The sequence below is a fragment of the Solenopsis invicta genome, chromosome 3, assembly GCF_016802725.1.
Source record: "Solenopsis invicta isolate M01_SB chromosome 3, UNIL_Sinv_3.0, whole genome shotgun sequence".
Lineage (NCBI taxonomy): Eukaryota > Metazoa > Arthropoda > Insecta > Hymenoptera > Formicidae > Solenopsis > Solenopsis invicta.
In genome coordinates, this window is record NC_052666.1 from 5,597,733 (window position 1) to 5,609,036 (window position 11,304).

The 11,304-nt window shown below is 42.5% G+C and overlaps 1 protein-coding gene across 1 annotated transcript; it reads left to right on the forward strand.

Moving 5' to 3' along the window:
* The first annotated feature begins 3,354 nt into the window (after positions 1 to 3,354).
* On the forward strand, positions 3,355 to 10,835 carry LOC120357295. Its single transcript, XM_039447456.1, has 7 exons — positions 3,355 to 3,634; positions 3,746 to 3,945; positions 4,687 to 4,797; positions 7,118 to 7,805; positions 7,932 to 8,650; positions 8,962 to 9,141; positions 9,189 to 10,835. Exons 1-7 carry the CDS (start codon positions 3,355 to 3,357, stop codon positions 10,833 to 10,835), a joined length of 3,825 nt encoding a protein of 1,274 aa, XP_039303390.1.
* Positions 10,836 to 11,304: the final 469 nt, after the last annotated feature.

The following is an 11,304-nucleotide window of genomic DNA, read 5'->3' on the forward strand; positions in this document are numbered from 1 at the left end:
AAGTCGATGATCTAGTATTAGTTCAAAACCCGTTGCTACCGCCGACGAAATGGGAGCTTGGGAGAGTAGTAAAAATCTATCCTGACCCTCAAGGTCTCGTTAGGGTAGTGGATGTAAGGACGCTTTCGAATACAAGAAGGCGTGCCGTAAACCGGCTATGCAAGCTTCCTATCGAAATTAATGCGGGGTTGCCGCAGTAGAGCTCCCATGGCGGGCGGCGATAGCATCTCAATTTGTTTATCTCATGCGTTGTAACTAATCTTTATATTCACAGTTCATTGCGTCGTTATTAATTTGTATTATTGTTTAGCTTTATCAACTAATATTACTACACTAAGTTCTATTAGGCGTGATGCTTGGTCTCCCGGGTACATCATCGTTTCGTACTATCAGTACGAGGCGAGCGGCATGTTTGGGAACAGCGTAATACGCGAACGCGAGTCACCCGCTACATGCGAGCGATCGATATCGATCCTTTATCACGCGAGGGCACCACCTTACGACGGTGTCCTGCGCAAGCCCCCTCTGGGCGTCCGGGAGCGCTCGAGCGGAAGCAGGCGTTTTTACCTCTCAGATAGAGATTCGCAAGACTCCTAATCGTACGGCCATGAGTGCCGGTTAATTAAATCTCTAATCTCATTTTTAAACTCACACGACCGTGTCTGTCGGTGTACCAAGTATCTCAGAGTACTTCCTTTAAAACTGTGCCTGTAGTGTCTAAGTGGCATTAAAGCAATTTGTGAACTTTAACGGTTTGTGTATTTCATTGCTCCGATTCTCACAGTCCAAAATCCTTCAATTACGCGACGATTAAGTGCGCACTCCTAACAATTGTATTGCAATATTATTACAAATAAATATTAATGATATAATTCGTATTAATATTTATTTGTAATAAAATAATAATATAATTTTTATATTATTTCTATATATTTCAGTTGGCAAACCGTTGGTGACTCGACTATTCCTGGTTTTCGGTGACTGATGACGGCTAAGAGTCTTTTATTTTTATTGATACCCTGAAGATGACTCCATTTGAAATTAAAAGAAGAATAAATAATTTTTACAATACATATTAATGCAAATGCGCACTATTACCCGTATTGATTCTCATTAGCCTAATTTCCAATCATTAATTGTTTTAAATTTTGAGAGTCCTAAATTAATTAATCACTTAATAAAATAATTAATAATTTTAATTGTAATCTTTAATTTTAATATTATTCATATTGAATTATATAAAATAGTTCGTATAACTACGTTGTAGCTTCGAAATTGTTTAAAAATAAATTTTACCTTTTTAATGAAAAATGAGAACCATCCCCTGGCAAATCACACTGCCATTGTATTGTATTCTCCTTGGCGAGCATCTGTGATTTTTTTCAAGTCTCTGTGCGTATGCGTATGTCGTGGTTGCTAAATTTTTTATAATTAATTTTTATTTTTTTAATGAAAAATGAGTGCTGTCCCCGTAAAGAGCACCTTGCCATCGTTTTGTACTCTACTTATAAAGTATCTGTGATTTTTTTCAAGTCCCTGTGCGTATGCGTATGACTTAGCTGCTAAATTGTTTAAAAATAAATTTTATTTTTTTTTAATAAAAAATGAGTACCGTCCCCGGGAAGAGCACCTTGCCATCGTTTTGTACTGTACTTAGAGAGTATCTGTGATTTTTTTCATGTCTCTACACGTATGCGTACGATGTAGGTGCATTTTAATGTTTTTTAATTTCGGGAGCACTCAGCACCCTATTCGCCCCTGGTTACCGTCTTCTGGCTGCTAGGTTTGGCTGCCAGCTTGAGCTTCTTATAAATATGCAATTTATACTTACACATGAGAATATTTTCTGTGCATATATGTATTTTCGCCTTCATGCGTGTGTATTTGTATATGGGAGGGACGTATGTTGGGAAAATGGTACAAACTATTTGGCTCTAGAACCACATATTTTAAAGTATTGAGCAACAAGAAAAAATTTTTTTTCTATTTTCTCTTACTTAGCCATTTACTCGCGCGTATACACACACACTGGTCATTTTAAATCGTTTTGGCTATCAAAATTGTGACCGTCAAACCTTGACTACAACATATTAAAATTTTAGCCTATTTCACGGAGGGCCAAAAACCTATGATTTTCTTTGGGGTCTTTTTCATTGTGTATACAAATTATTTTTCTTTATACATAAATTGTATAACTCGGGGACTATTAATGTATAAATTTTATTATTTAGGTACTGTCCCCGAATTGATCGTTTAGTATACGAGATGAGTCCTCAAATTATACAATTAATACACTAAACATCTTAATTTTAAACGTATTATTCTTTGAGGGCATCTTCAAAATTTCTGTTGTACATATAAATTATTTTTTTTTTTTTTTAATCCAAGTAGTACTATCTTCAATTTTTTATAAATTTTTTGATAATAGAGTAACAAATTATTTTTTGCACATGTTTTGCCTGCATTTTTCACATGTATTTTTTACACGATACACAGGGGCGGATTAAGACTCATGCCGCCCCTAAATATCTCTATCAAAACTTTGGTGCCCTTATTCAACAGAGCCTCAAGTGTAACTTAAATTAATCAAATTTTATATTATAATTTATTCTGCAAATTCTGCTTTCTTTTTATGTAATTTTATGTAAAAGATTTTAGTTGATTGTGTCAGCTACTACAAGTTTAAAAAAAAAACTATTTTAAAATGCCATCTTTCTAAATTAGCCGCCCTTAGACAATAGCCTAAATTAAGCTTGAGAGCTGATTCGGTCTTGGCGATACAGAAGAATTATTAAACATATTTCTCAATAAACTGTACGCCAATATGGTTGACAGACTTAAAACGTAGCTTGAACCGAAGCTACCGTTTTCACTTTTTCTCTTTCTCTCTCTCTCCTTTCTTTTCCTCCCATTACGTATCATAAAATAGCGTATTCCTTTTCCCAGCTGAATTTTTGGTCCCAGCTGCAATTTTTATACATGTTTTTCATTCTTTCTTTCAGTTCTTACATGCTCTCTTTCTCTCTCTCCCCCTCTCTCTTTCTCTCTCGCAAAGAGAAGATGTGTCGAAAGTCGCTCCGTAAATGTAATAACTTTTGAGTGGTTTAAAGTGAGAAAAGACATAAAATAAGTTGATTGATTTACGCCGTCATAGACCGGGGATAGCTGTGAAAGTTATTTAGCCGGGATATGGCGATCTGTGAATGTGAGCAGTGAATTTATTGTTTGGGAGATCGAAGATTCACAAGACAATAGACATTATACGTGGACACAATAGTGCTGACGTGTGTAAGTGGATCACAGGTGACAAATCGCTTATGCTGATATTAACGGTTTCGGCCGGTAATTATCAGCATGGACGAGGAATATGCAGAATACCGATGCTCGGCATGTGGGAAAGTAATTAAGAGCAAAGTTGTTAGATGTAAAACTTGCCCAAAGCTTTTTAACTATCCAGGATGTGTAAATAAGCATAGAATTCTCGACAGAAACCAAGAGTACGTGCCGTGTAAAGGCCCATTTGAGGAATTCTTGATTGATATTGAGAAAGTACCGATACCGACAGGAAGAGATAAGACATCATCGACAGGATCTGTAGAGTTTACAGGAGCGGTCACAACAATGAGCAGTGGAAGTAAAGGGTCAAGCATTGATTTAAAAATAGATTAGATTATAAGAGCTGTAAAAGAAATAAAAAATGAGGCGATACGTAAAAATGAAATTAAAATAATGATTAAAGAAGTAGTTCAAGAAGAATTAGAAAATGTCAAGCAAGAATTGGAAAACTTGAAGAAAATGATACAGGGAACAGCATATGGATTAAAGGAAGGATCACAGAGAAGCTACAGTAAAGCGGTTAAAGAAAAGATGAAAGAAAACGTTATAATAGTTAAACCAAAATTGCAACAGGAGAGTAAAGTCACGAAAAAAGTAATAAAAGAGAAGGTAAATATAAAAAATATGGCAATGGGACTAACGAAATTAAAGAAAGGAAGCAAAGGAGTAGTAATAATGGGTTGTGAAACTGGAGAAGAGGTGAAAAAATTGAAAGAGACAGTACAAGCTAAGCTGGGAGAGAATTATAAAGTGCTCGAGTCGTCTCAATGGAAAACAAAAGTAAAAATTGTTAACATAAATTTAGCAGAGATGAACATAGATAATAATGAACTTATAAATACAATTAAGAAGCAGAATAAAATAGATATAGTAAATATGCGAATTGTGAAGAGAATGGTTAAAAAAAAGAGTAACAATCAAAGAAGAGGAAATGAAAAAGGATCAATAATAATGAAAGTAGATGAAGAGACGCACGAACTGATATTGAAGAAATCAAAACTAAATATAGAATGGAAGAAATGTCCTGTATTTAATCACGTCAGTGTCAAAAGATGTTTTAAATAGGGGTACTTCCACATTATTAAAAATTGTACGAGAGAAGAAACATGCTGTAAATACGCAGGGAATCATAGCTCGCGAGTTTGCACAGAGACGGAGAGCAAATGTGTGAATTGTATGTTCAAAAATAGAACGTACAATCTAAAAATAAATGACGAACATGAAGCCATTAGTCGAAAATGTCCAACTTTTAAGAGGGCGTTACAGGAAGAGAGGAGAAGAACAAGTTGGGAGGATACAAAATAGCAACTACAGAAGAAAAAAAAAATAATTATGTATATAAATGCGCAGAACTTACCAGCGCACATAAACAAACTGCAGCATAAGGTTATGAAGAGGACAAATCCTGTGATAGTAGCGATGTCGGAGACCAGGCTGATTAGTAACATAGAAGACAATGAAGTAAATGTGTCGGGTTACACTGTAGTTAGATGCGATGCCGAAAATAGAAACACAGGGGGAGTTATTATGTATATAAGAGATAATATTAGATATGAAGTAGTATTAATAAAAAAGTTAGAATCAAATTACAGGTGTGTTACGATAGAAATGAAAGAAAAACTTTATAAAAGAGTGATAATGGTAATATATCACTCACCAAGCGCATCGCACGGGGATTTCATAAGATTTTTTGAGGATATAGTAGAGGAGTTAATAATAAAAGGAGAATGCATGATAATAGAAGATTTTAATATAGATCTTAGACCTATTAGATCTTTAATATAGACCTTTTCACGGACTCGTTTTATGCGAGAAAATTACAAGAGACAATGTTAAGCTTGGGTATGAAACAGTATGTGAACGAACCAACGAGAGTTACAAAAGACAGTCAGAAAATTATAGATTTAATTTTCTCTAATAATAATAAAATAGTACAAGTAATTCCTGAACCTAAGATTACGGACTATGCGTGGCTGAAGGTAGAGTGTGAGTAAAAATGAAAGTAAATACAGAGAATTTAGCGCTAGAAATTACAAAAAGTTCGATGAAGATGAATTTGTTATGTTAATAAAAAATAAATTACAGGAAAGTCGGGGATGGCAATGTGAATGTATAGATGTAAGTAAAAGAGCAAAAAAATTTGTTAACAGTATAGTAGATGCGTCAGATGTAATGGCACCGAAGAAAAAATCTAGAATTCCAAAAGTATGGGAGGGGAAAAAGTGGTTTTCAGATGAGATAAAAGAGGCTGCGGATAGGAGGGATAAGGCATATAGAAAAGCATTGTATGACAATACCGAACGAAATTGGTCACAGTATAAAATTGAAAGAAATGGAGTAGTAAAATTAATCAGGGAAAAAAAGAAAAAAAAATGTTACGAAAGTATGATAGACCTTAATAAAGAAAATCCTACGACTATGTGGATAACCTTGAAAGAAGTAATTAGAGCCAGTAGGTATAAAGGAAATAGGAAATATAGATTTTGAGATCTTAGGCGATACCAAAGAGTGCCGATATAGCTGATAAATTTAATTTATATTATATACAAAGTATTAATAGTATAGTAAACTCTATAAAAGGTCGCGCTAGCGGCCTATCGGAACCGCCCTGAGGCGATTTTAACATATTATGCGACAAGGTATATATATATATATATATATATATATATATATATATATATATATATATATATACAGGGTGATTCGGAACGACCCATGTGTCCCTGTAAAGACGTGTTTTTGGATAAATTCTGAGACGATTTTTCCTGTACGACAATTTTGTCCGACGCTTACTTTTTGAATAATAAGAAGATAAACTTAGCGAATCACGGGCCGTGTACACATGGTAGACAAAGGCGGCGCAACTCACCGTCCGATACGGGTAAACGCCCGCGTCGGACGGTGAGTTGCGCCGCCTTTGTCTACCATGTATACACGGCCCATGATTCGCTAAGTTTATCGTCTTATTATTCAAAAAGTAAGCGTTAGACAAAATTTTCGTACAGGAAAAATCGTCTCAGAATTTATCCAAGAACACGCCTTTACAGGGACACATGGGTCGTTCTGAATCACCCTGTATACTTAATTAAACTACATATTTAATTACAGTCGCTCGCCTCAGGAACATGTTGCGAAAGGCCGCCCCGGTCCTCGGGGCTGCCAGAGCGAAGAAAGCAATACGCCGCGTGCGGACTTCTGTTCGCGAGCGCGGCGCCGTTGTCTTTGTTTGCCGACGGACGAAAGCAACACGCCGCGGGCGTCTTTGCTTTTTTCCCTATACGGGCAAAACAACACGCCGCGGCCAACTTTTATAGTTCGTCAAAAGCAACACGCCGCGGCAAACTTTAAGATCAAACCAGATGCAACACGTCGCGGTAATCTTTCTTCTTATTGCGCGTCCGAAAGCAACACGCCGCGGGCGATCTTTGACACACCGCAATATTTAGTTGCCACACAACATCCAAAGCAACACGCTGCGAGCGGACTTAGCTACTGCTCAAAGTCGTGCGGCCAATCTCCCGCGGTGTCCGCTCGGCGGCCCAAAGAGTGAGTGAGCTATTAGTTACAAAGCTGATGATGCACAAGACAAAGCCTATCGCAGCCTAGCCTACCTCACCTCCCATAGGTTCCCGCTGGTAACCACCCTAGACTGCGCAAGCAATCATGGAGTGGGCTAACGAGGTCAAGGCGATACCGAGTCTGTCTGGGTCTCGGGCCGGCCGTGCGGTCGGTACCATGCGGGTAAGTTCCGCTCCAGACTCTGTCACCGTGTCATACCTAGGGCGCGGGCCCGCCGAAGGCGGGCGCCAGCGGTGCCATTCCGCACAGGAAACACGCGGACACGGAGTTAGCAGCCCCCGCCCGCTTCAACAAAACAGCTTTCGATGACAACAGACAGGCCTCAGACGGTAGGCGCAGAGGTCTCAGGCGTCCAACGAACCAGGGTGAGACCAACGATGACGACCAAGCTATTCAAATGGATTACGAGATAAAGGTTCCCTTTGCAAGGAGAAGTTGCCGCAAGTGTGTGGAGAGCGGCAAAGAGAACTTTGTGGCGCTCACTCTTAACGATGAAGTCAGGCACGCCGAGGAGCGCTACAAGAATAAGGTGGTGGTCTATGTGTACGAGACTTGTGGAAAAAGGTACGCTAGAAAACATCCGGCCTTGTGCCATGTATCAAAGTGCACTGCCCCAAGACCACCACCTGTTAACGGACACGAGTGTCGGATTGATAATTGCGGCAGGGTGTTCGCGACCAAATCTGGTCTCTCGCAGCACGAGAGACACGAATACCCACTAGTCAGAAACGCGGTCCGGGCAGGCGGGTTCGCAAGAGGTGGACCAACGCCATTTCGCAGGAGAGCCTTGCGAGTATTCTCGGAAGAAAAAGAAGACCTCATGTTGAGGCTCGAGCTCCGGTTCAGAAACGAAAGGAACGTGGTAAACAGAATGACGGAGTTTCTGCCGGGCAAAACAAACAAACAAATACGAGACAAGAGAAACATGGCTGCGTACAAAAGACGCCTCGAAGAGATGCTCGCAAGGCATGAAGAGGAAGAAGAGATACAGTTGGAAGAGGAAAAAGAGGAAGAAGAAGTAGAAGAGGAGGAAGAGACAGAAGAGGAGGATGCAATAGAAGAAGAAGTAGAAGAAGCGGATGAAGAGGAGATTGATGTGCCCGAGGAGGCAGATGAGTTGCCTATCCCTCCCGGGGATCCGCCATATCAGAGCGAGGAGGGGCAGCCTCGCGAAGAAAACGGTGCTGAGGGGCGACAGCCCGTTGAAGAGGCCTCGGACTCTCTACCAGAAGAGGTGGAGGACTTTCTACCAGAAGACACATGGAGAGGGAATAGCGAGAGACGTATTGAGAGTAGAGCCCCCAGACGCTATTCCACCCGAGCAGCTTGCGTCCAGCTGCTTAGACGGGTCCTGGCGCGCATAGTGAGTGGAGACCCGCCTAACAAAGAAGAGCAGAACAGCCTGGACGACCAGATCCTGGAGTTCTTTCGCACCAACGCGGGCGACCCGAAGGGGAAGAAGCGTGGCAAGGAGGCCAGGAAGAAAAACCGCAAGCGCTACAAATATGCCAGGACCCAGGAGTTGTACAGGCAAAATCCAGGCCTTCTAATAAAATACGTAAGGGAGGATATCAACTGGACTGAGGAAACCAAGCCGGATCTCAGTTCGGAAGATATAAAGGACCTGTACAACTCGTTGTGGAGCACAAAGCCCAAAATAGAACCTCCCAAGTTCGGGGAACAGGGACCGCCGCTGGCGTTGGAAAGGGTGTTTCCCCCCATCACGACTAAGGACGTGAGGGACAGAATCACTCGGACTAGGGCCACGGTGGCTGCGGGGCTGCGGGGCCTGATGGACTAACAAAAAGAGATGTGAGCCCTTTGGCAAGAAATTCTAAGACTGTGGTTCAATGTTATAACGATCAGAGCGTATCAGCCGGAAGCATGGAAGTGAAATAGAACCACGTTATTGCCTAAAGACGGCCAAGACCAAACCAAGTAACAAACTACCGGCCGATAACTATTAGCTCAATCCTGGCGCGATTATACTGGGGGATCGTCGACCAGAGATTAAGGGGGCAAATACATATAACGCCCCGCCAAAAGGGCTTTACCTCAGAAGCGGGCTGCTTCAACAACGTGCACATCCTAAGCGAGTTGTTGCGACACTCGAAGAATACAGAAGGCCTGGCCGCAGTGCAGCTGGATGTCTCCAAAGCCTTTGACACGATACCACATGAGGCTATTGGAGCTGCTTTGAGGAAAAAGGGGCTTCCCGAGCTAGTGGTGCGGCTCGTGGAAGACTCCTATAAGGATGTGCACACAAAAATTAGAAACAAAGAAGACACAATCGAAATAAAACTCCAACGCGGAGTCAAGCAGGGAGACCCCTTATCACCGTTATTGTTCAACCTGATGATGGAACCGGATGGATGCTCATTGCGTTGGAGAATCAGCCCGGCTGTAACATCAGAGGCGAGGTGAGCGTCTCAGCGCTGGCATTTGCAGATAATATCATATTAACGGCGAAAAATGCACCACAAGCCAGCAATCTGCTCAGGACGGCGGAGACGTACCTAAGGGGGCTAGGTATGAGAATCTCCGCCACAAAATGTGCAGCATTTCAAATTATAAAAACTAAAGACTCCTGGTACCTGGCAGATCCCGGGCTGACACTGATAAGTGGAGACGGTATCCCGTACGCGGATGCGGGTACCACTTTAAAATACCTAGGAGTGAGAATATCTCCTTGGGCTGGAATTGATATCAAGGGCCTAAAGGACAATCTCTGCAAAGCGACCAAAGGCATTAAGAAATTGGCGCTAAAACCACCCCATAAGGTCCATCTGATCTCCACTTACCTAGTCCCGCACTACCTGTATCAGTTGGTGCTGGCAGCGCCGCCAGTAACCTACCTTAGGCAGCTAGACCAGGAGCTACGGGTAGTGATCAAGGACATTTACCACTTGCAGCAATCAACAGCCAATGGATTAATATATTGCTGCAAGAGAGACGGGGGACTAGGTTTCCCCAAGCTGGAGACTTTGGTGGTGAGCTCCAGCTTGCGGGCAGGACTAAAATTCACCGAGTCGGCAGACCCGGTGATGCGAGCTCTTACGGAAGCCGCAGGCATGGTGAACCGTCTCAGGAGCCTGGCGGCGGCCGCACGAATAAACTGGCCCGTAGACGCCCAAGCAATAAGAAGATACAAGAACGGAGCCAAGAAACAAGAGCTCGCAGCATGGGCAGCTCTGGTGTCGCAAGGCAAGTCGGTGGAGTCTCACACCGACGACAAAATTGAAAATGCCTGGCATTATCCATCGCTCCTCAAGCCGGGCAGATTTATAACGGCGTTCAAAATGCGCACCAACACCACCGCTAACAGAACAACGTTAGCTAGAGCTGGCCCGGTGGCGGACGTAAAGTGTCCGAAATGTAAGACCAAGCCAGAGACACTCGCACACATCCTGGGGCAGTGCACAATTATGAAGGAGCATACGATACGCCGCCACGACGAAATCATAAAGCTAGTCATAGACAAAATAACACAAAGAGACAAGGAGGTAGCGGTAACGAGGAAAACAACTTACAAAATGCCCTCGGGCGGGAATTTCAAACCCGATCTGGTGGTACAGAGCCGGAAAAGGGTCTTCGTGGTCGATGTTACGGTCCGCCACGAAGACAACGATTATTTTGCTCAGGGACATAAAGACAAGCTACAAAAATATAGCCAACTGCTACCTCCCCTGCAGCGCGATTTAGGAGCTAGCGCTGCAGAAGTCCTACCCATTGTGGTAGGAACGCGAGGGGCGATGCCCAAGGAGACGGTCAAAAGCTTGTCCAAACTTAACATCAAAGACCGAAAAACGCTCATCACGATATCGATGATAGCGTTGCGTAATTCCATCGAGCAATATCACATGTTCATGAATTACGACGCCCCTCGCCATTTGGCGGAGGCCCCCGGCTTCGTCGGATAAAAACTTCCGATTCACTGAGCTTCGAAGCCAGATGATGCACTACGGGCAGCCTACTTGTTAATTTATTTGTAGTCGTCTTATTTATTATATACACAATGACCACAACGTCTGGGCCTTTTACACCCAGCGTTAGAAGCGTTTTATCTATTTATTTATTTATTTATTTAATAAAGCTGGCGGAGAATGCGAGTCGTTGGGCTTGGAACCTGCCATTCCGAGCCACGGCGGCAGAGCCAGAGCGGACCGGAGCACGGACGGCCGCTCTGGGCGGGAACCTCCACGTGGTGTCCCTGGAAACGGGCGTACAAGATACGCCCGGCTAATGCCCGCTTCCTCAAAGCTCGAGGACTCTGTTCGATCTAATTTTTCTGACCCATGGCGGGAGTTCCCTGGCAGGTCAGTCAGACGGGTTTCGTGGTGTTGCGGCGCAACCGGGTCGGAAGTCTAGATAGTACGAAACGAGTAAGAT